General features: G+C 50.4%; 14 protein-coding genes across 14 annotated transcripts; 9 read left to right on the plus strand and 5 right to left on the minus strand.

Annotated features, from left to right (window-relative positions):
- The first annotated feature begins 636 nt into the window (after positions 1 to 636).
- On the plus strand, positions 637 to 3345 carry AUEXF2481DRAFT_35404 (uncharacterized protein). Its single transcript, XM_013492673.1, has one exon. The coding sequence runs from the start codon at positions 862 to 864 to the stop codon at positions 2971 to 2973; it is 2112 nt and encodes a 703-aa protein (XP_013348127.1). The 5' UTR covers positions 637 to 861; the 3' UTR covers positions 2974 to 3345.
- A 73-nt stretch (positions 3346 to 3418) lies between these two features.
- Positions 3419 to 3821, plus strand: AUEXF2481DRAFT_180030 (uncharacterized protein). The gene has a single exon (XM_013492942.1). It carries the CDS (start codon positions 3479 to 3481, stop codon positions 3701 to 3703), a length of 225 nt encoding a protein of 74 aa, XP_013348396.1. The 5' UTR covers positions 3419 to 3478; the 3' UTR covers positions 3704 to 3821.
- A 575-nt stretch (positions 3822 to 4396) lies between these two features.
- On the minus strand, positions 4397 to 6244 carry AUEXF2481DRAFT_35405 (uncharacterized protein). The gene is made up of 4 exons (XM_013492674.1): positions 6177 to 6244; positions 5083 to 6121; positions 4850 to 5026; positions 4397 to 4787 (listed from the first exon to the last, which is right to left on the minus strand). The coding sequence occupies exons 2-4, from the start codon at positions 5886 to 5888 to the stop codon at positions 4562 to 4564; spliced, it is 1209 nt and encodes a 402-aa protein (XP_013348128.1). The 5' UTR covers positions 5889 to 6121; positions 6177 to 6244; the 3' UTR covers positions 4397 to 4561.
- On the minus strand, positions 6050 to 7274 carry AUEXF2481DRAFT_35406 (uncharacterized protein). Its single transcript, XM_013492675.1, has 2 exons — positions 6882 to 7274; positions 6050 to 6823 (listed from the first exon to the last, which is right to left on the minus strand). The coding sequence occupies exons 1-2, from the start codon at positions 7226 to 7228 to the stop codon at positions 6307 to 6309; spliced, it is 864 nt and encodes a 287-aa protein (XP_013348129.1). The 5' UTR covers positions 7229 to 7274; the 3' UTR covers positions 6050 to 6306.
- Positions 7275 to 7440: 166 nt separating this feature from the next.
- On the plus strand, positions 7441 to 8312 carry AUEXF2481DRAFT_994 (uncharacterized protein; the record flags this gene model as incomplete). Its single annotated transcript, XM_013492391.1, has 5 exons — positions 7441 to 7513; positions 7569 to 7609; positions 7670 to 7796; positions 7853 to 8106; positions 8166 to 8312. The coding sequence occupies 5 exons, from the start codon at positions 7441 to 7443 to the stop codon at positions 8310 to 8312; spliced, it is 642 nt and encodes a 213-aa protein (XP_013347845.1).
- Positions 8313 to 8535: 223 nt separating this feature from the next.
- Positions 8536 to 9370, plus strand: AUEXF2481DRAFT_995 (uncharacterized protein; the record flags this gene model as incomplete). The annotated part of the gene is made up of 2 exons (XM_013492392.1): positions 8536 to 8920; positions 8973 to 9370. The coding sequence occupies 2 exons, from the start codon at positions 8536 to 8538 to the stop codon at positions 9368 to 9370; spliced, it is 783 nt and encodes a 260-aa protein (XP_013347846.1).
- A 691-nt stretch (positions 9371 to 10061) lies between these two features.
- AUEXF2481DRAFT_996 (uncharacterized protein) lies at positions 10062 to 10952 on the minus strand (the record flags this gene model as incomplete). The annotated part of the gene is made up of 1 exon (XM_013492393.1): positions 10062 to 10952. One exon carries the CDS (start codon positions 10950 to 10952, stop codon positions 10062 to 10064), a length of 891 nt encoding a protein of 296 aa, XP_013347847.1.
- A 231-nt stretch (positions 10953 to 11183) lies between these two features.
- AUEXF2481DRAFT_35409 (uncharacterized protein) lies at positions 11184 to 12704 on the plus strand. Its single transcript, XM_013492676.1, has 3 exons — positions 11184 to 11392; positions 11534 to 11870; positions 11925 to 12704. Exons 1-3 carry the CDS (start codon positions 11327 to 11329, stop codon positions 12692 to 12694), a joined length of 1173 nt encoding a protein of 390 aa, XP_013348130.1. The 5' UTR covers positions 11184 to 11326; the 3' UTR covers positions 12695 to 12704.
- An 874-nt stretch (positions 12705 to 13578) lies between these two features.
- AUEXF2481DRAFT_998 (uncharacterized protein) lies at positions 13579 to 14122 on the plus strand (the record flags this gene model as incomplete). The annotated part of the gene is made up of 2 exons (XM_013492394.1): positions 13579 to 13684; positions 13758 to 14122. The coding sequence occupies 2 exons, from the start codon at positions 13579 to 13581 to the stop codon at positions 14120 to 14122; spliced, it is 471 nt and encodes a 156-aa protein (XP_013347848.1).
- Positions 14123 to 14712: 590 nt separating this feature from the next.
- AUEXF2481DRAFT_35410 (uncharacterized protein) lies at positions 14713 to 15481 on the plus strand. The gene is made up of 2 exons (XM_013492677.1): positions 14713 to 15065; positions 15115 to 15481. The coding sequence occupies exons 1-2, from the start codon at positions 14801 to 14803 to the stop codon at positions 15369 to 15371; spliced, it is 522 nt and encodes a 173-aa protein (XP_013348131.1). The 5' UTR covers positions 14713 to 14800; the 3' UTR covers positions 15372 to 15481.
- A 1099-nt stretch (positions 15482 to 16580) lies between these two features.
- AUEXF2481DRAFT_1001 (uncharacterized protein) lies at positions 16581 to 18672 on the minus strand (the record flags this gene model as incomplete). The annotated part of the gene is made up of 4 exons (XM_013492395.1): positions 16581 to 18050; positions 18100 to 18274; positions 18329 to 18438; positions 18529 to 18672. The coding sequence occupies 4 exons, from the start codon at positions 18670 to 18672 to the stop codon at positions 16581 to 16583; spliced, it is 1899 nt and encodes a 632-aa protein (XP_013347849.1).
- A 191-nt stretch (positions 18673 to 18863) lies between these two features.
- AUEXF2481DRAFT_180699 (uncharacterized protein) lies at positions 18864 to 20173 on the plus strand. Its single transcript, XM_013492943.1, has 4 exons — positions 18864 to 19042; positions 19098 to 19394; positions 19447 to 19839; positions 19900 to 20173. Exons 2-4 carry the CDS (start codon positions 19341 to 19343, stop codon positions 20065 to 20067), a joined length of 615 nt encoding a protein of 204 aa, XP_013348397.1. The 5' UTR covers positions 18864 to 19042; positions 19098 to 19340; the 3' UTR covers positions 20068 to 20173.
- A 105-nt stretch (positions 20174 to 20278) lies between these two features.
- On the minus strand, positions 20279 to 24647 carry AUEXF2481DRAFT_85108 (uncharacterized protein; the record flags this gene model as incomplete). The annotated part of the gene is made up of 4 exons (XM_013492866.1): positions 24158 to 24647; positions 23862 to 24101; positions 23609 to 23796; positions 20279 to 23562 (listed from the first exon to the last, which is right to left on the minus strand). The coding sequence occupies exons 1-4, from the start codon at positions 24514 to 24516 to the stop codon at positions 20279 to 20281; spliced, it is 4071 nt and encodes a 1356-aa protein (XP_013348320.1). The 5' UTR covers positions 24517 to 24647.
- A 478-nt stretch (positions 24648 to 25125) lies between these two features.
- On the plus strand, positions 25126 to 27051 carry AUEXF2481DRAFT_1005 (uncharacterized protein; the record flags this gene model as incomplete). The annotated part of the gene is made up of 1 exon (XM_013492396.1): positions 25126 to 27051. One exon carries the CDS (start codon positions 25126 to 25128, stop codon positions 27049 to 27051), a length of 1926 nt encoding a protein of 641 aa, XP_013347850.1.
- Between the last annotated feature and the right edge of the window lie 382 nt (positions 27052 to 27433).

A 27433-nucleotide genomic window follows, 5' to 3' on the forward strand; every position in this document is an offset into this window, starting at 1 on the left:
GGCACAGTGGAGTCCAAGATCTGCAATCAGGGTCGCGGGGCTCGTACGCCTATCTCCGTATACCATTTTACATGTACTAACTACTCCTTGCCCACTCTTTCAGCAGCAGGAAATGGCCATATCACAAGACCTGGCCCAACAATCATCTTGTTCAAGTGCTGCGTTTTAATTGCGACTCTGTAGTCCAATGACTATGATCAGAAAAGAGGGCCGTCGCTGAGAGATCAGTTTGCCTGTCACCAAAATCTCAAAAGTTTGGCCGACCCCCCACGTTATTCTTTTGGGAAGCTCCATGCGAAAGCTGCCGTTCCGCGGTGAAACTGTCCCTTAGCGCGATGCACTTCTTGTCCCAAAGCAGAAGGAAATGTGAGAAGATGTCGCCAGGCCAGCAGGGCAGCGTTATCATTGCATAAGAGCACTTCCGTCTTTTCACTCGTAGAGCGGTATTTATCAGCATCGAACCACACTATTCCAGCAGCCATGCTTGGAGGGAGATTGAGTGTTGGGTGCCGTCCGATAAATCTCTTCCGTCGGGTTGCGTATGGCCTGCCTCGACAAGGTATCTACTCATTTATTTCAATGATCTCAGGTCATGCCATTCGTTGGCGACGCTCGGGCTTATAATGTTGGATATCAGGACAGTATGGGCTGCCCAATTTACCTCGGCATCAGTGTAACAGCACCGTGAGTCCTACTTGAACAAGCTTGAAAAGCAATCTCAGAAGGTGACCCTGGTCGGCGTAGATCAGCCGAGATACCGACTTTAGGCAGTCACTCCGCGTTGTTGCAAGGTGTCAAGCGGGCCATCTCCCACCTGTGTACAACAACGTTAGCATCAACCAAACATCTACGCAAGTCACCATGGATCCATCGAAGAAGAAGCAGTATCTTGCCGACAGTCCGCCATCTGTCGTTCCACTGGCTATCAAACCGCATTTCGAAGCACTTGGCAAGACCGAACAGCTCTATTCGCACTACATCAGTAAGGCATGTTTCGCTGGTACAAGAGTAGTCCTCAGACAGGTTTCCCCTGAGTCCGAACCCATCTATGACTTCATCTTGAGTCTACATAAGCACTGCAATGGTGACTACTCGAAGCTCAAGTCTGAGACCGGCCTCAACGACGAGGAGATGAACCACTGGTTACACTATGCCGCGCAGTTCCTCGGAAACGCTGGCAATTACAAGTCATTCGGTGACTCCAAGTTCATCCCTCGCTTATCTCCTGAGAAGCTCGCAGCTCTTGGAAAAGTGTCTGACGCATCTCAACACTATGAGCTTTGCAAGGAGGCCTTCTATGAGACTAAGGTTGAAGACCTTATGCACCTTGGTTACCCACCCCAGCATCTTACTACCTATTACCCAGAGTCTCCTGAAATCACCAAGGAAGAAATTGCTGCTGTGTCAGACTTTGTCAAGGAGAACGGAAACCTTCTCCCCGAGAACACACGCCTGAAGAAGCTTTCGCCGGGAGACTTCGAGCTTCTTATCGCCTCCGCAGTCGCAGATCCCTCCAAGTCTGAGAGAGACGTGTCAGAGAAGTCGTTCACTTTAGATACTGAGCCTGTCAAGGGCAAGAAGATTACTCTTGTCTATGGAGACCATGCCAAGGAAATGGAGAAAATTGCCTCCTTCCTCGTTCAAGCCAAAGAGCATTCAGCCAACGAATATCAGAGCGACATGCACAGCGAGTACATCAAGTCATTCAAGACTGGATCCATGACCGCACACGTTCAATCACAGCGCCACTGGATCAAGGACAGGGGACCTGACGTCGAGTCAAATATTGGGTTCATTGAGACATACCGCGATCCACATGGGATCCGCGGTGAATGGGAAGGGTTCGTCTCCATGGTCAACAAGGAACGCACCAAGGCTTTCGCCCACCTTGTCGCCGAGGCACCCAAGAACATCAAGAAACTGCCGTGGCCTGCTGAATTCGAGAAGACCTTCGTTGCTCCAGATTTTACTGCACTTGAGGTCCTGACATTTGCCGGATCTGGAATCCCTGCCGGTATCAACATTCCCAACTATGATAGTGTTCGACAGGATCCTCAAGGTGGTTTCAAGAACGTCAGTCTGTCCAACGTGCTTTCGGCCAAGCCCCCAAATGAGAAGATTCCATTCATCAAGGATGAGGACATGGAGGTCTACAAGAAGTATGCCGATGCCGCTTTCGAAGTTCAGGTTGGCCTCCACGAGCTACTTGGCCATGGTTGTGGTAAGATCTTGCAGGAAACAGAGCCTGGCAAGTTCAACTTCGACCACAAGAACCCACCCGTCTCGCCCATCACGGGAAAACCTGTCACCTCGTACTACAAGCCTGGCGAGACATGGGGCTCAGTATTTGGTGGTATGGGTCCTAGTTACGAAGAGTGCAGAGCAGAGTGCGTTGCTATGGCACTTTGCCCTGACTACGGCATTCTACAGATTTTCGGCTTCGGTAATGGAGAAGAGGACCTTCACGGAGAGTCTGGAAACGTCCTTTTCGCCGCTTACCTGTCGATGGCTCGTGCTGGTGTGGCTGCACTGCAGTTTTACAATGTCGACGCGAAGAAGTGGGGTCAGGCACATATGCAAGCTCGTCACGCTATCCTCAAGGTTTTCCTTTCCGAGCCAGACTTCTGCAAGCTCGACTATACGAAGGACGATCTTAGCGATCTGACCATCAAGCTCGACAGAACGAAGATCGCTACGCACGGTCGCCCTGCCGTTGAGAAATTCTTGCAGAAATTACAGGTATACAAGGCTACCGCAGACCTGAAGGCCGGCAAGGAGCTGTATGAGGGTATTACGAGTGTCGATGAGTGGTTCGCCAACAAGGTCAGACCTGCTGTATTGGCCGCGGCCCCCCCACGCAAGGTCTTTGTGCAGGCCAACACCTTCATCGAGGGTGATAAAGTTGTTCTCAAGGAATATCCTGCCACGCCTGAGGGTCTCATCCAGAGTTACGCTGATCGCGACTACATCTAAGCGGGGTATATGGAAGTGATTCCAAATAAAATGTACGAGATTAGTATACAATGGGTTAGTGACTTCAGGTCGTTGTGCGAGATTAGCTTGTGATAGTAATAACGTGCTTCCATGAACAATTCTAACATCTTGAAACTCAACTGTGCATTTTTACAGCAGCCGATTCACGTAGTACATCAATCGTGGAGCGTCGAAAAAGTAGAACCCCAGCTCACCGGCTTGATAGCATATGCTGCAGGGATATCACAAATCGAGAAGCACTGCAATATCCAAAAACAGTCACCACGCCATGTATCTACTCAATAGAATCAAGTCAGGAAGGCACATCCACCCTTCCCCTACCCAATAGCCCAATGCAGAGCACAATCGCGCGTCCATCTGGCCCCAACCTGTATAATCATCCCACATTCATCATTCACCAATACCAGCAGCGATGGTCTAATGGTGAGGATTCCCCACTCCGGTCTTATGATAACCCAATGCTTCGGCATTGGGGGACTACCACATGGGGCGATGTGGGTTCGAATCCTGCTCGCTGCGATGGTTTCCTTTTTGCTACTTGATGAAAGTTGGTGGTACGTTTTGCCTGTCTCGAGGTATGCTAAGAGCGGGTGTCAAGTCACGGCAGATGAAGAGAGTTGATGATCACGTCTTGAAGTATGGGAGATGGAGATGCAGTCGATGGTATTATGTGTTGTGGACCTCTCTTATTACCCTCTCTTATCGTTGATGATGGGTGCCAGCGAGGGTCTGTCTGGTTGTCGAACCGGAATCAGACAATGCTAGCATAAAACGCTCCAGGTCAAAACTGTCTTGAGGGATAGTAGGGCTCAGTAATTCGCTGTCTTCCAGACACCTCTTGAGCTTCGACGTTTGGGTCTCACTATTCGACATCTGAAATTCTACTGATACTTCACGAATCTCGATACAGATCAAGCACGAGACATTGAGATCTTTCAGTCACTCATGAGCACGAAACTCCACTCTGAGTCAGATGGCTGTTGTATCGGACATATTCGTCTCCGGGTTCGCTCAGTATACTATTCGACGATCAAACATCATTCGACGGACGAGAGCCCCTGGAGTTACATCTTCAAGTCCAAGTCGGAATTTAGACACAACGACGAACACTGCTTTTCCACTGCTACCGTAAGGAGCTTCAAGCATCATCGTGCCTTCCGACTGTTGTCTGCAATCCGTCACTCGAACAACAAATCAATGCTTCTCGATTTTGAGGATACGGGACTCGGTGCACGAGGCTCTGACGCAGCGTAGAAGAAATAGAGCACCAATAGCGATGGACAAATGAGCCTCCATTGAATTGAAACATCTCAGCCGATAACTTGGGAGAAGAGGGGACGGTGCTTCTCAGAACTTCGAAAGATGCTCAGCTGAGGCAATCACGGGTAGTTCAATCAGCTGAAGATTATCCGAGGATGTTTCAGATGGACACCTTAGTCTCGAGATATCATGGATGTTGCTTATTTCGATGTGTTGTTTTACAATTGCTCGGCCATAAAATTACTGGGTGAGGGCAAGAGACCACTGGGTAAACATCTATCGATCACAGCATCTGACCAGCATATACTCAGCCAGCTATCGTGGCATCAGCTCTCATGATGTTTCGTATTTGCTCCTCGTCCTTCTCTGCCTGTGCGAGCCCCTTGCCTGCGAGGAAAGCAGGACCCATGACTGCAGATTTGTAGCCTTGGGGGAAGAACTTGTCACCTTCATCGCCGGGTATCGGTCTTCCAGCTAGCCAGTCGATCCATGATTGGAGACACCAGCGGTTTGCAAAGGTTGGCTCGACATACCTACAAGCTGCAAGTCAGGCGTTTGACATCTCAAAAGTACGCCGAGATTGATATTGACTTACCAAGGCTCCGTGTCCCAAATCAGCTTGTGAATTTTACCATTCTCGTTGACATTGTCAGCAATGATTTGCTTGCGCCGACTGAATGGGCGTGGTAGGACGAGGTGTCGTAGAATCAGCTTCCGAGTCGCAAGTCCCGTGTCCACTAGCCATTGGAGCATGGCTGGCGGATTGTTGTACCTGTGATTGACGTGTCAGTCATCCATGAGATAAGTTCAAAGCTAGAAAACACTCACAACATAGCTCTCCGCAATCGTGAGTCCATCAAAGCGCTTACGACCTTCCTACCTGCATCCTTGAAAGCATCAGGAACAGCATACAGCAAAAGATCGGTCGTATGATCAGCAGTCAACTTATTACTCTCAGCTGGCACCATATATTTCACCTCATAATCGTCAGACCACTTCTCCAGCTCTTTCATGAATTGCAGTCCGTCCTTCCACCCATTCTTCTGTCCAGGCAAACAAGAGACGTCAATCTTCATGCCTTCACCAACCTTCAACCAGAACAGTCCCATAGCAGCAATTTCCGTATCAGTCAATTGCCTCCACTCATGTTTGTTGATCCAGCGAACGGGCTCCAGCAAAAATAAGCCCAGGGTATACAGCATATCATCGTTCGAAATCTTGGCACCGTAAAGACTATGCAAGAAGTTTGTCCTCGCCAGCGCTTCAGTCGCCCGCTTGCTTCCAGGAGGATTCTTGATAGTTTCCAGCATAAGGATTGATGTATCAGTCATTCGTTTTGAGGAGTGTGCTTTCGAGGATAGTTGTTTTGTGTGCATAAGCAAACCACTGATGGAAGGGATGCCATAAGTGCGGAACAAAGCAAACTCTAGTGCCTTTTGCGCTATGAATGGAAACTCGAGTTCGTAGAGGTAAAGTTGTATCTCTTGTGCGTCCTCCAGAGTTATTGCAGAAAGGTCATCGTGTTTGTAGAGCTGATGTTTTTGAGTTTTGCGTTGGTTGCGGAAGTAGCGAACTGTGGCGAGGTAGCCTATTGCTGCTGTAGCGAGAACGTCTGGCCGTGTGAGAAAAGACATGCTAGCGGTAACTAGAGTACAGATATCACGCGGTTGTCGATTGATATATATACAAAAAATGTTGATGATACATGAAACTGGCCCGGCTGGGGTGGAAGCCTAGTGGGCCTGGTTCGAAAGTCGCCAAGCTAAACGGTTTGAAGTTAATGTTGATTGTTACAAGGTGTCACAGTATCAGATTCGGCAGTCGTCCCGAAGAGGCCCTATCGTTGTGCTTTTTTGGCAGGTGTTGACTATGGAGACTCAGTATCTCAGTGATGCCCGAAGATACTTAATCATCATACTCACACTTTTCCGGCTTCCTCAAAGCCATGCAATTTGCACAGAGCGATTGCATAATCGTTTCAGAGATGTAAGTTTGGTACAGGATAGTCAACAGAATCGAGTCAGGATAGCCAACAATCCAGAATAAATCAAATCATCGAAACCACCAGTTTACGGAACCAATCATACCCTGGCCCACACCCTTGATACTGTGCCACCACCCTTTGGGGATGAACAGCGCATCTCCCGGACCAACTTCACATTGCAGGCCTTCAGATGACCAAAAGGCGGCGGAGGACGGACTCCAAACCGCTTGTTCCAGCGCTTTGCGCTCGGCACCTTCCATCATCTCGGCGCCTCGAATGGTCGCGTTTGCAGCTCCTCCGATAGTGATTTGAACATGATGGAAGATCGCATTACCCATGTCAGGCTTGAAGAGACGAACTTGCTTCTTGCCAGCCAACTGTACGAACAGATTTGGATTAGGGTCGCGATGTAGAGGTGTGTAAGTCGGCGCGTGACCCAACCAAATACTCGTGTCGTAGATATCACCTCTACCGGCTTTGGACACAAGTTCCGGCGTAGGTAAGTCTTCCGACAGCGATGACGGTAGGTCAGACAAAGAAGCCTGGGCCAGATAGACGCTAGCCTTGGTTTCTAGCTCTGATGCACTGCTGATGGTCAGAAATTCTGGCATCTCACCTACGAACGTGTCTAGATGTGACATACTCAAGGAAGAACTGAAGAGGTTGATGCACTTGAGTAAATTGACCACCTTCGTTTGTGATCTCCAGAGGAACGATGGTCGAGCCCCATTTCTTCAAATATATAGTATCGAGACCTGGCTGAGATTCGCGCTCTAAAGACTCTTTGAACCATCTCTTCGTTGCCGGAATCGAACAAAATGCTCCTCTGGGCAATAGCGATGGTACCGCTGGAGTAAATGCGTGATTCCGGAATGTGGTTAGAGAGGCGTCCTGGAGGATAGGGACATCTCTTAGGGAAGATGATGTCGTGCTATATGCTCTACTTTGTCGCAAAAGACATGATCGTGAGAAGCCAACTCTTTCTAGCATTGCCAGTATCCGTCACCAATAGACATGTTGGTTCTGAAGAGGCGATGAAATGGTGAGTTCTGAGAGCCAAGAAAATGGTCGGTCGATGACCGAGGTGCGGAAAGCTCCGCCAAAATACTTTGTGATGCGACAATCTTTCTTGCTCACTACTGCGTGTATCTGCTTGCTGCGACCTGTAACACGTTTCAGTATCATAATCGTAGAGGAACAAGATGGTTTACTACTTCACAAGCAACGTGACGTCGCCATCGGCGTACATCTACATGGGCAAGGACAAGGTCGAAAGTCAGCAATCATTCGTCGCATTCAACATACGAGGAAGTCGCTGACTGGACTAAAGACGAGGACCTGATCGCGTACGGATTTGAAGAGGATGTCTGGGTATGACAGACACATACCGGCCATGTTCGCGAATGTCTATCTGATACAACAATACAACAGTTTCACGTCGACAATCTCTCAAGTGCTCACGTCTACGTGCGTCTTCCTGATGGAGAGTCATGGGAGGATATACCAAAGCCGCTCTTGGAAGACTGCGCTCAACTGACCAAGGCCAACTCGATTGAGGGTGAGGACGCATGCCTGGACACTTCAAGAGAATGGGACTGAGATGGACAAACGCAGGCAACAAGAAGGACAACGTCACCATCATCTATACACCATGGTCGAACCTGAAGAAGGATGGAAGCATGGCTACCGGCCAGGTCGGCTTCAAGGACCAGAAGAAAGTCAAGCGCGTTTACGTCGCCAAGAGAGAGAACCCTATAGTCAATCGTCTGAACAAGACAAAGGTTGAGAAGTTCCCCGACTTCAGACAAGAGAAGGAAGACAGAGCGAAAGAGCTTAGAAAGAAGGATCGTACTGTCATTGCTGCAAAAGTGCGTCGAGAGATGATCTGGGACGAGTATGATACACTGGCTAACAAAGATACCAACAGGCAAAGGAAGAGGCTCGCATTGCAAGAGAGAGAAAAGAGCTGGCATACCAACGAGACCACGCATATGACGACTGGAACGCAGAAGAACAGGTCATGGCATCCAGCAACCAGAATCGCGACTCTGACTGGGAGGACGATTTCATGTAGGATCGTGCAAAGATACAAGGTACTAATGCTCGGCTACGTGGTGGTAAGTCAAGTAATCTGCAGACACAACACATGTTCAGTCGCTCGATTTCGCAACTTTCGTCATCTCCTTCAAGTTTCTCCACACTTCGAGAACGCGTGTCGCGTATATTCAGCAATGCAGCCGTGTTTTGTCCCTTTGACCATCCGTTTTCATAACCTAAATCACGAGAATCGCGGAAGTATGACAGAATCACCACACAGCGAGCTAATTGCTACCCTGACCGAACTGTATGACCTGCTCGACGCGCTTGGTGTTGTATCCCACTGCTCGCCTCTTTTCCCTCCTCATGCCAACATCAACGTCGAAGCTGCCCGTGCAGTAGGGTACGCGCCAGAGACCGTACGATTGATGTGTGATCTACCCTATCTTGAGGTCAAGTTGTACGACCGCTCACTCGAACTCTTACCCAACACATACCCGGTCTCGTACCTAAGCGCCGTTGATGAAGGCAGCTTCGAGGCATTGCGCGAGATGCTACACGATGAGATGATGCCTCCCACTGCACTGCGATTGACATACGGCGAATTAGGTCAAGGCACAGAGTACATCTATGATACCGACACGAGTAAGCATTGTGTGTTCTAGCCTTGACAGCTGACAACTTACGTGTGATCTAGCACTGATATATGCATGGTGTCCTGCTGAGAATCCTGACGAGGTTGATGATTACTACCATGTACAAGGACAGCCTCCTCGTCAGGCGTTGAGCAAGCTGATCAACGACAACCGTACCCTCAAGTACATAGTCACACCTCACGGGACCGACTTTAATCACGACTTCTTCTCCAAGTCTGGTGGCCAACCACCTTCTGGAGGGAATTGGAGCATAACAGATCAAGACCACTGGCGTGCGCAATACAAGGCTTGGAAAGCTACGCGAAAGATCAAGAATATTTACTTGGACTTTGGATGGAATGTTGATACAGTAGATCAGGCCCTGTTCAAACGGGAGGAGTTCGTGATCGCGCGAGATTGGTATTGGAAAGAGGTTGTGGAACCTCTGTTAAACATTTGATGTATCAAGATTCGTGGTTTCGTTGACCATGCGCCGAGGACAGTGGGGTGAAACTAGGGATTTTGTCCTCTCCAAGCTACTAACAAGGAAGAAGCTCTAGATAATATGGCTGAGACCAGTTGGTCGTTAATGCACTTCAGCTTGCGAAAGAGCTTTTGTAAAGAACTTAGAGCTTTGGAGTCGTGCTCCTGGAACATTATCTTCAACGCGAGATAATCAATCACGAAGTAAGAGACAGTACCATCAACACGGAAGGGAAACGTATCTGAGGAACACGTGATGGGCCGCTCGAAAGCTCGAAATTTTGGTTTGATTGATCTGTTATACCATGTGACCTTCTCCGTATCGAATTGTCCCAAGAGCATGTGAATTCTTGTACGTCCGTCCGTTGATTGTCTTCCGGACGTTTGTACTCCGAGTATCGGGAAACCTCGACGGACGTGAGGTTCTTGATTTTCAGGCGCCTGACGATTCTGCAGCGAACCTCTCCTTGTATAATGGTGGGGTCACAGAAAGTCGCCGAAACCCACCGAAGGTCATCAAAGACGTCGGCTCATTTTGTTCGTGTCTGTGAGATGGCGACTCCTATAATGGCGGAACTTGCCAGTCTAGGCTATTGATCTCGCAGTTCTGAGTCCGCTTCAGTCGGCTAATTTGATTGTGTTCAAGGGCTAGCGAATGCAAATCCGCTTCAACCCATTTCGGCCATCTCTTCATCCTGAGCCTCGTCATTGGGCTCCTTGGGCTCTTGAGCTTCGTGGAATTGAATGGCGTCGTCGATGTAGGAAAGCACAGCACCGATACTGTCTTCGTCTTGGGCGTCGAGCTTGAGGAAGGAAACCATAGCGAAGTCGTCGATGAGCTGACCAACGGCGCGATTCAGCTTGTTGAACGAAGAACCTGCCATGACGCTTTGGGAGTCGGTGACATCGTCAGGGTCGTCGGTCTCTTGGTAGTACAGGCCAGTGGTCGGATCCTCATCAAGCAGACTGACATCTGGGTCAATGAAACGTTTGAGATCTTTCTTTGCGACAGTGCCTTTGACGAGATCCATCTTGCTCAGAATATTGATGTGAGGCACCTCAAGCATGAGCATGGCACTCATGGCGCTGAGAGTTCCAGCAAAGAACTTTGCGCGATCTACGACAAAGGTAGCTTCGAGCAAGTAGGCAGCGCAGAGATTGACATTAAGACTCCCTCTGGTCAAATGTTTGACAAGACTAGGCAGGATGGGCACATGGGTATACAGCTCGATTTGACCAGGCATATCGATGATAATGAGGTACTCTTCACCCACCTCTTCCAGCGGGTCGGTGATGAAGTCCATGTTCTCCAGCAAGAACTCGAAACAGTAGATCAAACCACCGTTGGGACCGAGATGCATTTCCTCCATGACATCTTCGAGGGTAATGAGCTCTCTGATGTCGAGATCGGGCTCGTAGACAAACTCCTCGGCGGCCGGGTCAAGGTTGATGTAAAAGCATGAGCGACGTGAGTTCTTCAGGTGACCAATCAAGGCCGAGCAGAAGGTGGTTTTGCCAGCGCCGGCAGGACCGATGGCCAACACACCGTATTTGGACATGGCGGGATTATGCTGGTGTTCTTTGACGGCACGCGTGTGGGAACGCTTCCTTCCAGAATTATGGGTTGATATTGTTCAGGTCGCGGGAAATTTGCGCCAAGGCGTGTATAAATCGCGTCATGTTGGCTTCGGCATTTGGCTTCTGCAAATCCTGCCGCAAAATCCAATCTGGTCTCTAGCCCCATCTGCTGCTGCCCCAGCCCGACACGGACTATCTTTTCTTTCAACGCATTCCACTGTCTCCCCTCCTCTCTCTTCACCATCCCCTCCATAAGAGTCACCTGTCCCCCCTAGACGATTGACTTCCGACACTCTCTCTCTTTCCCTTTCACCTGCATCTTTTTCTGTGCCCCTCCCCCACCTTCCTATTCACAATGGTTCACGCAAACGGAAACATCAAGGGTAACACCTTCCTCTTCACTTCCGAGTCCGTCGGTGAGGTAAGCAGCTCCCCTCTCAGCCTCATACTTTCCTTGGTCGTTACAGGCCTCGGCAGCACTTCTGTGTACTCGCTCCGCAGGCTTCGGCTCCCTTCTGCACTCTGTCCTCATTCTAGCACACAGTACTGACACACTTCACAGGGTCACCCCGACAAGATTGCCGATCAGGTCTCAGATGCCGTCCTCGACGCCTGCCTGAGAGAGGACCCCCTCTCCAAGGTTGCTTGCGAGACTGCCACCAAGACCGGCATGATCATGGTCTTCGGTGAGATCACCACCAAGGCCCGCCTCGACTACCAGAAGATCATCCGTCAGGCCATCAAGGACATTGGCTACGACAGCTCCGACAAGGGTTTCGACTACAAGACCTGCAACGTCCTCGTTGCCATTGAGGAGCAGTCGCCCGATATTGCCCAGGGTCTCCACTACGAGGAGGCTCTTGAGAAGCTCGGTGCCGGTGACCAGGGTATCATGTTCGGTAGGTTGTCTAGCACTCTGCTTGCTCCAGTTGCGCGCTAATCCATCATCTCAGGTTATGCCACTGACGAGACCCCCGAGCTCCTTCCCCTCACCATCCAGCTCGCCCACAGACTCAACGCCGAGATGACCAAGTCAAGAAACGACGGCTCCCTTCCCTGGTTGAGACCCGACACCAAGACCCAGGTCACCATCGAGTACGAGAACGACAACGGTGCCGTCATCCCCAAGCGTGTTGACACCGTCGTTGTTTCCGCTCAGCACTCTCCCGACATCACCACCGAGGAGCTCCGCAAGGAGATTCTCGAGAAAATCATCAAGAAGGTCATCCCCGCCAAGTACTTGGACGACAAGACCGTCTACCACATCCAGCCCTCAGGTCTCTTCATCATCGGTGGTCCCCAGGGTGACGCCGGTCTCACTGGCCGTAAGATCATCGTTGACACCTACGGTGGTTGGGGCGCCCACGGTGGTGGTGCCTTCTCCGGAAAGGATTACTCCAAGGTCGACCGTTCCGCTGCCTACCTCGCCCGCTGGATCGCCAAGTCCCTCGTCAAGGCCAACCTCGCCCGCCGCTGCCTCGTTCAGCTTTCTTACGCCATTGGTGTTGCCGAGCCCCTCTCGCTCTTCGTTGAGCACTACGGTACCTCTGACAAGTCCTCCGAGGAGCTTGTCGAGATCATCCGCAAGAACTTCGATCTCCGTCCCGGTGTCATTGTCAAGGAGCTCAACCTCACCAACCCCATCTACAACCGTACTGCCAAGAACGGTCACTTCAGCGACCAGACCTTCACCTGGGAGCAGCCCAAGGAGCTCAAGTTCTAAACGTGTCATGACATTGTTTCAATTCATGGTGGGCTCTTCATGTTTTCTAAAAGCCTAATGTAAGACTCTGTGTGAATAGAGCTTATGGAGGCACGGCGTCTGTGTTATAATTGGGAAGGGAAACCTGCATCAAACCCTGCGGCTCACCTATTTTTTTGGAGCGCAGGTCAGCCACACTTGAGGCAATGTGTTAAGGGGGTATTCAACATAGACTCGGGTTGGCTGTAACGTGCTATGCATGCATCTAGCGTCGGCGTTTGGCGATGATTCAACAATATCCCAGACTCACGGCATTTTGTTATCATGGGAAATGATTCTACTTCTTTTTTCAAGATAGACCAACAATCTACTACAACCATCACACTCCCAGAGAGGAGTGTGTACTTTTCTAACGACCTCTAAGCTTCTTTGCTTGTCTTTCTGCCCCTGAATTCATATGACTACCTTGACTTTTACCTAACTGAGGCCGCTATCGGCACTTGCACTTGTGATTATTTCCGCACCCGCGCGCGCTCACCCAATTGTTGAATTGCGCTCAGACCCTCGAATATTTGGACCACGTGTTGCACTGACTACAGGTGGTTCGTGAGACATTTCATGAGGTCAAATTCGTGACAGCTGTGCAAATGGATAGGTACACGTCTCTCAGTCTTGCTTCTAAAGCTCTGTTTAGGGCTCCAGCTTGAATATGGACGAATGGATGGACATGTGAAAGTCATGAAGTCATGAAAGCAACAAGCACAGAGCGGGCGGAGGACCAACCACAACCTCGGGTGGAGAACATGGTCCACGACTCCAACGATTCCAACATCAAAGCTACAACGATTACATATCCATCGGTGATTTGGATTATAAACCAACCGAGCAGCAAAGAAACATCAGGCATGTCGTCTTCAGATTCAGCGACGCGTTCATTGCCAGTCCTTTCATTGCGTGCTGCTGAGATAGCCTCGGCAGCCGCTCAGAAAAAGGCACAGGAGATAGGCATCGGTGTGTGACATCAACCATCACATCACCAAGGAAACCGCATCAACTAACCAACAACTCTTGCATGAAATAACAGACTTCAACATCGCCATTGTAGATGCCACACTCAACTTGGTCCACTTTGTTCGCCAACCCACCGCAAAGCTCACATCCATTCAAATCTCAATCGACAAGGCTTTCACAGCAGCAGGACACCGTCAGCCCACTTCGGCATACAAGCATGCCAATTTCCTGCCCGGAGGTCCTGCGTATGGTATTCATAACTCCAATGGTGGTAGGTTCATGTTGATTGGTGGTGGTGTGCCTATCAAGATTGATGGGCAGGTTGTTGGTGCTGTGGGTGTTAGTACGGGGACGCCGGCGCAGGATGAGGAGGTTGCGTTGGCTGGAGTGAAGGCTGTTGATGAGTGGGTGAAGAAGAGGCAGGGACCTAAGTTGTAAGGTTGCGGTATGTCTATTTTATGATGTGTGCTCGGAGTAATGATTCGCTGGTTGATGCCAGCTATGGAGGTACCGCTCGAGCTATTTCGCTTACTCTCATTACACTTCTCCGATCGTTGAAAATTACTGTGCCTCTCGACAGCCTTAAGTTCTCCTCACACTACAGAAGTAGAGCTCATATCAACTGAACATCACAGCTGCCGCGTCGTCGCGATCCTAGGTCTTGCCATAACGTATCCCAATTAGGAAGGTACTAGCGCCCCCTCTTCCACGTCAGCACAGTAACCGAGCAGATGAATTTAACCGCATCCTCCTCAACGTCTCTTCCAAAACCCAAGTGCTTATCTTAGGCAACAGCGACTGCAATCATTAACGTGGCTTCCTGCATGAATGTTGCTGCCTGAGTAAAATCATACTAATATAAGGCGGCCAAGGCACAACCCTGCATTTGCCAAGGTCGCCTTATACCCTACCATCGGCACCATGTCTTTCTCTATACAACCAGTCAATGTCGCAAAAGCCCCTGATGTTGCTAAAGCTATGATTGATGCCCGCTGGGCTGACCCTCATTGGAAAGCTCTCTTCGAGGACGGGTTCACGTCTTCTCAAGTGACACTCGAGACTGGACAGCGCTTACCCTGGAATTGGATCAATGGCAGAGCAACAAAACGGCATCAGATGGCTGTGGATGACAAGACTGGAGAAGTCGTCGGATATGTCAGATGGGTAATGCCCTCCCATCTAGCAAATGCAAAAGAACCAGTATGGCCAGAAGCTCAGGTCGCAGAACCCTCATCTGAGGACCGCGCCGAGCACGAAAGAGACTTCAAGAACGCTACAAACAACGGTCGGGTCAGAGGGCTAAGGAACGATATGATGGAGTTCCGCAGTACACCTCTTGAGGAGGTGGACGCTAAAATCAACGAGGGTGGTCCCTTCTTGTGTAAGTATATTCACATACTTGCTAGCCATCTATGAGCTGACCGAAGCAGTCCTCGACTATCTGGCAGTTTCGCCCAAGTATCAACGTCAAGGCGCAGGTGCACTCTTGCTACGTGATGGTCTTGCAGTGGCCGATGCTAATGGCTTGAAGTCGTATACCACAGCATCGGCGGCCGGTGTGAAGTTGTATCAAAATCAAGGCTTTGAGACTGTTGAGGTCGTCACTGTTGATTACTCCAAATTTGGAGGTGTTGAGCCAGTGACAGACTACTTCATGATTCGTCAGCCCCAAAAGTACAGGACGTGACTATCGACATAGTTTACTGAACCAGCTTTAGTTGTCCGCCATCTCACAATTTCACTTTTACCTACTTGCCTTGACTTGCGTAAATCTTAACTTCTGTCTTCTCCGTCGGCAAATTCTCTCACAACCACCATTATAAAAGCAACAATGTCCCCTCAGAAGCCTACCGCTGTCACTGACAGCAAGACTCCTACTCCCACTAAGAGTATCATCAAGAAAAAGTACTACTGTAAGTTTCTTCACTCGCACACCTCTCTTCACATCCACTGATATCATCTCAAAGGCTGCTACGGCACTCACAGCTATAACAACTCTCACAACAGCGAGCATCGCAACCTCCGCAAAGTCATTTACGCAAACCCTACTTATCCTGCCGCTCCCTTGCAGAAGGTATGCTTCATCCTATTCGTGATATCATGGATTGTCACAAGCTTACAACAACAGAAATTGCGTCAAGAAGCTGCCGAAGTGGTGAAGAAAGAACATGATGCTTTCATGGCTGGCTCTGGCTCAGATCACTATCAGATGAGCAAGAAGGAAATTTTGGCTTCATTTAGTAGTGTAGAATCAAAGGAGGATCTGGAGCGTCGCGGTGTCAGATGAGAAGCAGAACATGACTTGACGAGGTAACCAAACGGTATTTCAGAGTTGCCACTCTCCAAGCACAGTTCACTACAATAACACCCTTGACGAAATGCACAAAAAAAATCCAAGCCAGCCTCCACCATCCAGCCAACCCTCTTCAGAAGATGCTGCGCCAGGAAGCCGCTCGCATCATAAGCAAAGACTCAGGAACTTCGAACGGGGTCCATGACATACAGTCGTCTCATCTCAGGGAGATGGTAGAGCTGCGCATCGTTGACAAGAACGACATCAAGAAAACGAAGGAAAAGAAGTCCAAACTGGATGAGATGACCTGCGCCGAACTTCTCAAGCACCAGGAGGTGTTGGAGGAACCGAACGTCTCTCGAAGCGTCACAGGCCTGTGATGTCGGATTGGCTCTCCATTGAAGATACTTCCATTCGTAATATATCCTTGCCTTTTCACAGCGGGTGATTTCTGAAACTATGCTAGGGAGATGCTGAGCTTTTACAACGCGTGCGTGTACCTTGCTCCTTTACTGTAGTCCCGCCATTGATCTCTTCCATCTTATGAACTTGTTTCTGCCTTTTTACAAGCGGATGACTGGCGGCGGAGATGCCTGAACTCGTCTAGAGTTCATACATACCCTCATCGGCCATAACGATCTGCGAGTTTTCCTTACCACCTCTCTTGCCACTCTTCTCGCGTCCGATGAGGATCCAGTTTTTAATAATGGCAGTACCATCCTGAATCCACCCCTGCTCTTCTTCAGTACAAGATTCAGGGTTGAGAGTATAACACTCATTCTCAGGCTGAGGCAAGACATCACTGGGAGTCCATGCATCATCAGATCCACTAGTCTTGTACTCGCTCGAAACAGCCACTTTGCCAGTAGCAACATCCTTGTTGAACAGACTGCGCATGAAGATCTCATACGCAGCTTGAGGCTGATAGCTGGGTACCAAGTGACCAGCCTGGTAGACCCTTGTGAAACTCAGGTTACCGTGCTGTCTGACCAGACCACCAGAGTGGACGGGAGAAAGTACGAGGGGAGTGTAGCCGGCCTTTGAGAATGCCTCTTGCGACTCCCAAGGAATGTGAAGAGATGACTGTTGGCCACCGAGCCAGTTACAGGCATAGTCGCGGTCACCGTACATGAGAGCCACCTTTACGCCATTGTCCAAAATGTAGGCGATATCCTCGAGAAGGCCGCCCTTGGCAATATCACCAGTCTTTGTAAAGGCTTCGTAGACAGTTGGCGAGACTGCGGTGAAGTTGACAGGAACGCCCAATGCCTCCTGTACCCAGTGCTGGTTCAGGTAGCCTACGAGATACTGGGGTGGGAAAGGATCGTTTCCTTGGTGAGTAACGTCAAACCAGCCGAATGATCCATTGCTCATATAGGGCACGACGGCTGCCTTTGCGAGGTTATCCTCAGCTGCCGCACAATAGCTGTTGGTCTTCTCGACGTCACCGTAATCATTGGGATCAGTCTCTTTCTGCAGCCTGCGACATTCATGAATCTGATCGCGTACTCCTCCCTCACGGACGAGCTCGTATCTGGCATGGAGGAATTGCTCCTCGGTATATGCCTGGATGCCGTAAGTGTTGGCAACAGGGAAATCGACATATGCAGCAGCGGTATCCTCGGAATCGATGCACCCGTTAATTATGCCCAAAGTGTCGAGATGCAAGTAGTGCGTGCCAGGGCCTGAGATCGACCCGTTGGCAATCAATTCGTTCTGAGTCATAAACTTCTTGACAAAAGTGGGACCATATCTTCCGCCATAAGACTCGGTGAACAGAGAGATCTTCTCATCGTGAGGCTTGTACTGGGGGAACTCCTCAAACCAGGTCTGGGCGAAGTGCCAGAAGGCAACAGCCGCGTGCTGCGTGCTGTTGACGGTGGAAGAAATATTTTGACTACTAGCAGTGCCAACCAGGAAAGTGGCATTCTGGTCAGGAACACCAGAGCTGAAATCGGCTACCTCGATAGAACCAGGGCTCTCATTGTCGACCTTCAGGTTGACAGTGATATTGGTAGGGACATCGTACGAGTATCCGACCTGGACTGGCTGGTCGATGTACAAGATATTGACCTGCTTCGTGTTAGCATTGCCTCGCCACGAGAGCATACGGCAATCACACCTCGTTGTTCCATGACCAAGGGTTCAGGTAGGTAGAGTTGCTATCGTTGTTGACGAAGCAAGGACCGTTCTCAGAGAGCGCTCCCATCATGGAGCTTCCTCCTGGTCCACCATTGAGCCAAATAGACAGAGGAGCCTTGTGCGGGTCCTTGCGTGATTCAAAGAACCAGAAGAAGCTATGATACATTAGCATGTTATGTGTCGATGTGCATACCAATGCCTAGACTTACGTATTGACCGGATAGTCCTGTCTTTCGTGTGTCTCATTGATACTGTGAGGTGGCAGATGAACATAACCAGAGAAACTGCGAACACCCTCGGTGGTCTCGCAGACGGTGGGCTGGAAGATTGATCAGCTTGTGAACATACGAAAACCATTGGAGATGCCAGTTCACGGTCTCCTACATGGTTCATGTTTCAGAATACATACATCAACCTCCTTGTAAGAGATCTCAATACCTTGATGGAACTTGGACTTAACAGTCTTGACGTCCTCAGGCTTCGGCGGGAACTGGGCAACAGTAGACGAGGCCAGCAAGGCGCCCGACAACAACGCGGAGTTCTTGAACAACATCGTGAACGAGAACAATCCTCAGAATATCAGTTGAGATGCTCAATGAGGTGGCCGGTAGCTTTATCAAGTCGCTGTTGGAAATCGCGGCATCCATGTTCGTGATTCCGACCAATGAATCCTACGACGCTATACCCGTCTTGGCAGGTGGCTGGTATGGATTGTGCCTTCCCCAATAATGCTGCCTGAACGTTATTGCTTCTGTTTTAAACGGATGCCTGGAATGTTGAGACATGCTTACTAAGGAGGCTAGTAGCATTGAGGCTTCCCGTATCAACGGTGCGAGAAAGTCTGTCTGACTTGGTCAATTTGACTTGCTACTGTTGTGACCCTGTCTGTATTTACTCATGACATTGTGTTCCATTGTAGCTAGGTACAGTCGCCGTAACCTCGATTTACATGCTGCAACAGGATCATGACAAACAAAGCAAGTCAGACTTGGCAGTAATACTAAGCAGGCAGCAGGACTGTTGTTGTATAGTGCTTGCGACAACAATATCCTCGTCCATGACCGGACTGTCAAAACTACAACACACAAGACAGTCCGATTTTTCACCTCCCTTACACCACATCACTGCAACCTCGAGTAGAAGTCGAAAGCACTATTGACGATCTATTTAACCCCACCTCGAGTTCAGGACAAAGCACAATCAGGCAACAATTTGGGCAATATGCCCCCCACCACCTTCAACATCAAGATCTACTCCGACACCGTATGCCCATGGGTAAACAATCCCCGCCCTCGCGCTTGTCCTCTCCCCACTAACTCCCCATTAGTGCTACATCGGGCTTAAAACCCTCGAACATTCCATCCACCTCTTCAAAACCACCTACCCAATCGCCTCCCATGACATCTTTTCCATAACCTGGTCACCCTACTACCTCAACCCCTTTGCACCCACTCCCGGTATCCTAGCTTCCACACGTATAGCACAAAAAAACGGTGCCGAGCGTGCAGAAGGTATAAAACTGCGACTGTCACGTGTAGGTCGCGCTCATGGTATAAACTTCACTTTTTCAGGGAAAGTGGGAAACACCAGGGATTCGCATAGATTGATTCTCCTAGCTGGGCAAAAGGGAGAGGATGTGCAAGGGAGGGTTGTGGAAGAGTTTTTCAGGGATCATTTCGAGGGTGAAGGGGATGTGTCGTTGAGATGTGATTTGGTAAAAGCTGGTGTTGCTGCTGGGCTTGAGGCGGAAGAGGTGGGTGCTTGGTTGGATGGTGATGAGGGTGGTGAAGAGGTTGATCGAGAGGCTGGACGAGCTAGGGATTCGGGAGTGACCTCAGTGCCGACTTTTGAGATCAATGGCAAGAGACTCGAGGGTGCAGAGGATCCTTCGGCTTTCTATGAGATGTTTGCGGAGATCAAGGCTAGGGAGCAGGAGACGTCCGGATGAAACAATGAGGCAACTGACCCTGTCATTATGGTCTCTGAGCTCTCGGCGATGCTCTTTAGAGGTCACAAAAGGTTCGTACATTCCGACAGCCACCAGGAGTCGAGAGTTTCGTCGCTAGAGTTGCACAACATCCTCAGTATTGACGATGAAGACATGGCTGAAGCGTGATAGTTGCACCATCATAAAATCTTATTAACATGGTCACCTACATTCAACGTCTCTTTGAGCCCTTGCCTCCTCTTCCCTTGCCCTTTCCTTTTTGGCCACCACTGCTGCTACCTCCGTGTGCTCCTCCGCTCATCATGACTCTGACCTTGCTGACAGGCAAGACACCAATGACTTCCACATCCTTCCAGTTCTTGATAAGCTCAAGTTCTCTGGGCCAGATGCGTTCAGTGTCAGTCATGGTTCGATCAACCCACTTGTTGACAGTGCCTGCCTTCGCCCAGCCGTCCATGATCTCGCGTATCGCTCTACCCTTCTTTTGTGCACCAGGTTGCAGCTTGACCTTGTACTTGTACTTTGCCAATGCCGCCCAAGGTGCACAGACCGGGATGGCCTCCAGGAGCTCATCACCAGGCAAAGGAGCACCGACGTAAGCATCAAGGTGTGTGACAGCACTGCTCTCCTCTTCGTCCAAAGCCTCGATACCTTCTTCCAAGTTCAAGCGGCGAATCTCCTCGGCTTCGAGACCTTCACGCTGTGCCTTCTCGTGTTGAGCACGACGACGTTCTCTAGCTGCTTCGGCACTTTCGGCCTTCTTGGCCTTCTCTTCCTCTTCAGCATCGCGCTTCTCCTCTGCGGCCTTAGATCCCAAGATTTCCATGGCGAGACGGCGGTCTTCTTCGTCTTGATCGGCGTACTTTTGTGCTGCCTTCTTGGCCTTGCCGCGTTTGCCGCGGACGGGTTTATTCTGCTTAGGCTGATTTGCTTTGGCAGCTTCAGCCTTGCCCTTTGCTCGAGCTTTCTTCCCTGATGACTCCGGCAGTGTGAGTTCAGGTTCCTCATCTTGGGCACTCTGGTCCTTCTCGACCTTCTCCTCTTTCTCCTCCTCATCATCCTCCTCGTCTTCATCCTCAGACTCTGAATCGCTATGTTGAGCGTCCTCGTTAGCAGGCTTGGCTGCTTGCTCTCGCGATTGCTGGCCTCCCTTAGGCTGCAAAGGGTTCAATCGCTCTTCAGGAGATCTTGCTTCTTCATCAGCAGTGTTGCCAGCGGCCTCATCGTCATCAGAATCGTCAGTCTTGTCATCATCCTTGACATCAGGGAACTCGTCATCACTAGCGTCGTCCTTAGCGTCTGGGAAGTCATCGTCAGATTCATCGTTGGCGGCTGCCTTGGAGTTTGCCTCTTGGGTCATTCCGCGAACGTCATCATTCTGCAGTCTGTGCTTGACGTGTTTGGCCTTACTCTCCTCACTGATCTGCCAGATGACAGCGAAACCAAGCAGAAGTTGAGCGGGAGGGAGGAAATTCTTCTTGCCACGGATCATGAATCCGCCAGTAGTCAAGTACTCTCCAGTAGGAGCAGTCTTTGACACTTGATCAGCATTGACCCACCATGCGGACATGACAGCCTTGGAGTCCCAGGCACTCGATGTGCAGACCGACAAGTTTCCAGCTTGCGACAAGGTCGACGGAGGAATTTCGAATTCGGCCAGTCCAGGATTGTTCTTGATGATGACAGAGGAGGCGCCGTGAAGGTCGGCGTGAACGTAGATATCGCCTTTCTTCAGGTGACGGCGGTACAAAAGCTCATTTTGTTGAGCATCTTTACCACCCAAAACTAGGTAGCCATCAGATGAGATGAAGTAGATGAACTTCTCGAACCAGAGTTGCTTGCGCACAGGACGAAGCACTGCCTTCTCCTGTTTCAACCCCTTTCTCAGGTCTGCTTGAATTCTCTGTTCAGTGCTCTTCAACGCCTTTGTCGAAGCCTGCTCGGTCTTCTCCTGCTTGGTGGCAGCGACACGCTTCTGGTCGTAGTACTGTCTGGCGTTGGACCAACCTGACAAGCTGAGATCGATGTCCACGGTCAGACGCTTGTCCTCCTTCTGACTCTCCTTGGTCGATTTTTTCTTGTCCTCGTCCTCACTGTCCGAGTTGTCGCTCTCGGTGACATCGCCCAATTCTTCCTCCTCTTCATACGAGTAGTCAGACAAAAGAAGTGTGACGGTGTTTTCTTCGAGCTTGAGTGGAAGCTTTATGATCTCGGCAACGGCATTGTTGCGACTCTGCTCCATTTCGATTAGGCGTTCAATCTCGACCCAGTCCATACCCTGAGCGATGAGACCGTTGACGGCAGCCGTGGCTTCTTCGACACGGTCCAAATTAGCCTCAATGGCTTGAGCCTTTGTTATGTTGAGCTCCTGTGTTTGCTGGAGAGAGCCAATGCGACGAGCATGCTCCTGACGAGCAGATTCGAGCTTCTTCTTTGCCTGCTCTTCTCTTTCGCTCAGCTTGGACTCGAGCTTTTGACCCTCAATGGATGAGAAGAACTCGTCAACGGTCTTGTTAAAGCCGGTGAATTCCAGGAAGACGTTATCGGGATTGCTCTCGAGTTGCTTCGGCTTAAAGGGATGGAAGTCGTCATACATCAAGCCCTTGGCCTTGTCTTCCTCGGTCTGACCATCTCCGTTGGCATCAGCAGCGGCCTTCTTGCTGCGCTTGGACACGATATAACCAGTGACGACGTCAGCTGAGGTGATGTCTGCGAGTACTTTGGCAGCCTCATCAAAGACGGCCATGAGTTTGTTGAGGAGAAGCTCGTTCTCAAGCACCTCTGATGGCTGGACGGTCTTGTCGAAGCCAGTGAGCTCAAAGACGTGGTCGAGAACGACAGGAGGGAACTCTGTGATAGAGACAGCCAGAGCCTTGCGCAGAGCATCTCCGGGCTTTCTCTTTATTTTCTTTGTGGACTGATCTTGAGACTGGCGTTCAATTGACTTTTCCAGACCAGCACGAACTCGGTCTTTGGTCAATGGTGGAATGCCTCCATAGTTTTGACGCAGTTCGAGGTTGTAGGGCAGACCCAGACGGTAGCGCTCGTGCTCGGCGCCCTCGTCGACATTTCGGAGCAGGCCAATAATGTTGAGTTCATTGTCGGTGAGGACGATGTTTCCACCAGCGTAGAACTCGAGGAACAGATGGTACTGGCCGTCGGAGAATTGGATGTCGATGATGCGGTCGGTGCCGATTTGAGAGACCGAGGTGACTCTGCGCGTGCGGAGGTATTTGCGGAGACGGGCGATGAAGGGTGAAGGAGCGGCAGCGGTGGCTCTAGCGAAGGTGGTGAGGTGGCATCGGAAACCAGAGTCTATGATCAGCTGCTCGCGGTGCTCTGGTTTGGCGAACTTGAACAAGAAGATTCGCGACGAAAGGTCGTAGATGTTGGACACGCGCAGGCTGACTAGCGCCGACGAGAGCTCATGGGCGATGACCTTGACGTCCAAGGACGAGAATCGCTGCTTCATGTTTGTTTGAACAGAGGGTTGGTCTGCAAAGGAAGAGAGTTGAGCGAGGGCGACAAGTTGCTGCCCCACCGTCGCAGAATGCCCATGACATCACCACAAAAAAGGTCATTTCATAATCGGCACTCTTGTCTTTGTCGAGAATTATCATTTCATACTCGAAAACTGACTCGTTCAGCCCGTCTGGTCCGTCTATACTCAGTCCGGCCACTAGAAGATCCCACAAAGCACTCGATGATTGGTCGTGACGCTTGTTCATGCTACCGCCGTGTAACGCCTATAACTCCTTTTGCCAGATGCTTGTGCCCTTGGACCAGCCCCTTACAGACCCTGTCGTAGTCTCTCGCCCAGCTTCATCTTACCGAATTGCCAGGCCTTGAGTAGACCCTCTTCTGAGAGGTCAATGCCCTGGACCGAGCTAATGTCCTGCACAGGGGGCTTGCTGACACGCGATGCCACAATCACAGGATCCGTCTCGAGCACGATACCGTCGTCGATGATTTCATCAATTGCCAAAGATACTAGGTCGTAGTTCTCGACAATTGTGCGCTTGTCGACAGAGTTTCTGCAAGCGGCTAGGTCAGCTTCCGTGTCTATGTGGGACAAGACAAGATCACTCACTTGAGGAGGATGTTCAGAGAGTCGCGCAGAGCCAATATGACCGAGTAGAGTAGAATCTCATTCTCATCAGCACCTCCGACAACATAGAGCATAACGTCACTCTCCATCTTGAAGACAACAATTCGGTTGTCGTAAAGGATGATGTCGCTGTTTTGCTTTGCCGTCTTCTCCAACAGACCCTTTTCGAAAGCCTTCTGATCTTTGAGTTGAGGGTAGGGGTTTGCGCCAGGATAGTCGTTGGCCGTAGCATTTGCGGGAGCGTGAGGGGGAGAGTAGTATTTGGCCAGGATGCGCGACGAGTCGTCTGCCGCCAGGATCAGGACGGCGTTGACCGAGAATAGTGACATGTTGGGCGACATGATGTGCAATTGACGTCCTCCCGGGTAGATGGTATAGTGAGACTTGTCAAGATGTCGAGAGGATTGTTTACAGTTGGGTCGTGGCCTCAATTCAGGGAGCTTCGAGCGACAGCTGTCCCACCACTTTTGCAACTTCAGGAAGGGAAGGCGAAGCGAACGCTTCACATGCAACTTGCGGAGTTGGGCTGCTCCTCCGAGAATTATTCGGTATTTTGTTCACGACTGTAGATTCGAGCGTTCCAACTTTCTGGTTCTTGCCGTTCGTGAGAGAAGGGAGACAAACACTCGATGCTGCGCGCGTCTACTCTACTAAAGGCAGGCGCTTTCGCAAAACATGGACTCGCCGTAGCCACACGACCAGCTCTTTCCCGATCAACAAATTATTGCCTCGCTCTTTCCGTCACACGACCCAATCGCTCCTATGCAACAACACCTAAACACATTCGGAAGCGACAAAAGGCCGCGCTAGAAATCGATCGCCCTCCTTCCTTTCTGCGCCATGTAGAAATTCTTGCAGATGCCCTCCAGGCAAACAACGTCCAACACATAGCCTCCGTCTACAACGTCCTCCGCAATCAGCTTCCACTCGGAGAGAGTGATGTGGCAGATATGGCAAGGGCTGTACATACTTCGTTCAGGCTGCTACCTCAGTCCGTCCGACAGACTCGCATCCCTGCAGAGCTCAACAGCCTCGCAGATCTCCTGGTCCTTGACATACAGGCAAAGGTCCTGCCTCCGAGCTATGATGCGCACTTGCATCTTCTGAGCTTCTATAAAGAGTCGGCCGCCTTTGAGAAGGGCAACGCCTTCTGGTCATGGCTGGTGAAGCAGAGCGATGATTACGTCAACGCAAATCTTTATGGCGTTGCCCTTGAACTCTTTGCTTTCCAAGGTCGTCCTGCAGAGGATACGGAACAGCTATATGAGAAAGCCCTTGATCGCTTTCCTGGTGTCTTCCTCCAATACCATCTCGCCCACAATGCCGTCATTGCCGACCGCGCTCAGCCCACGGCCATATCAGGTATCCCTAGAGCCCTGTTACAAGGCATCTTGACCGCACGCATTTTACGTGGTGACGCAAAGTCAGCCTATCTCACCCTGGATACCACTTTCAGACTCTTCCCCACCAAGCTCCCGGCTCGATTCGTTACCCTTTTCGTCCAGGAACGCCCCTTAAATGAAGCTTACAAGCTTTTCCTGCTTGCCTGTCAAGCTGGCGCCACTCCGGGCCATGATGCCTTAAAGATTCTCTTGTCAAACCTGCGAAAAGTCGTTGCGACTCGACCACTTGAAAATGCTGCTATGTTGCGTGCAATGGTTACCGCTTGCTACGCTCATGTGGCTTCTGGCGCTGCCTTGCACAACAAGTCTCTCAATGAACTGGTCATCGCAATCACCGGACTCTTGAAAGATCGTGCCTTCGCCGGAATGTCATCCGACCAACTGCGACCTATCACTGACGGAATTGGTGCTCTGATCAGTGACCTCTTTGGCATCTGGGCTAGTCAAAACTCACCACCAGGCATAGCTTCGTTCAACTCTATGATCGCCAATCTCGCTGGCCGAGGTAAGCGTCAAGACGTTATCGATCATTCTCTCGAAGCATTAAAGCATTATGGACTCAAACCCAACACGGTCACGTTCCGCTCCATCTTAACTGCTGCAGGCGAAATGGGTGACGCTGAAGCAGTTCGCTCAGCCTGGACTAGTCTAGTTGCCAACCGCATTGGGACAGGCGCTGCGCTGGAGCTTGTGGACTGGCAGAATCTGTTGAACGCCGCTAGACGTATTGATAATCCGGATTACGTGCAACAACAGCTCGTCAATTTTCAACACATAGTGCCGACACATATCTTAGATCGAATGAGCACCGCGATCCAGGTCGAAAACTTCTCGAGACGCTCCAAATCGGACGAGAGCCCACCATCGGAATACTGGATGATTGCAGCAAAATCGACGAAGATTTTGGACGTCCTCAGACAGGATATTGATTATCTGTCAGCGAACTTGCAGTCTAATCGCAACTTTTACGCTGAGCCTTTGTCGTTTTCCCTACAAGACCGCGCAAACGTGTATGCAGGTATACCTGAACAGCACATCCGTATGGTGTACGATGAAATGACAACAGACTCGTCGACAACTCTCGACCTTCTCCCACCGTCAGTTTCCGAGTCAGGACTACAAGCCGAGATAGAGGTCGAAAAGCAAGGACCTGCCGTGAGTCCAACAGGATATCCACTTGATGAGCTTCGATACCAGAACTGGAAGACGATCAACGAGCTTCTGTTTTATGCAAAAATACATGACAGAGAATACATGAAGGCTGTTGACAATGCCATCAAGCTCGGCAAACCGCCACCTGCTCGCGATATGGAATTGAGCAACGTACTAGGAATTGACCAAATGCCTGGTTTGAGTGACTCGAACACAAAGCCCGATGACGACAGATCAAGCACTGCTTCTGGTGATGACAAGGAAGTCACACTTGATGAGTTCCGGGAGACGATCTTCGAACTCCGTGGCCGTAAGGCTTAAGGCAATTATGCATTTCATTATCGTCATTTCTGAGTAAGCGGTGTGCGGGACGAATACAGACGCCTTGACCTCAAACGCCAACACGATGACACCATGAACTTCCAAGTCGACGGACAGGCAGAAAGGAAAGAACATTGCTCCGATCAGCTCTGCTGACATATCGCCTGTGGTCGGCTGCTGTAATACTTTGAGAAATTCCGACCCCTCCCTTCCCATGTTTCCGGAAACATTCTCTGATGGCGTTGTGATGTAATTAAGCCTGGATCAACTCTACTGTGTAGTATTCTAGTGACGGGGACCAGCCCTCATCAGATGATCAGGGACGGTGGGACGAGAAAGCTTCGGTTGGAGAAGGAGGAGGAGCAGGCGTTTCGTCCTTCTG

The sequence above is a fragment of the Aureobasidium subglaciale genome (assembly GCF_000721755.1).
Source record: "Aureobasidium subglaciale EXF-2481 unplaced genomic scaffold scaffold_1, whole genome shotgun sequence".
Taxonomy (NCBI): Eukaryota; Fungi; Ascomycota; class Dothideomycetes; order Dothideales; family Saccotheciaceae; genus Aureobasidium; species Aureobasidium subglaciale.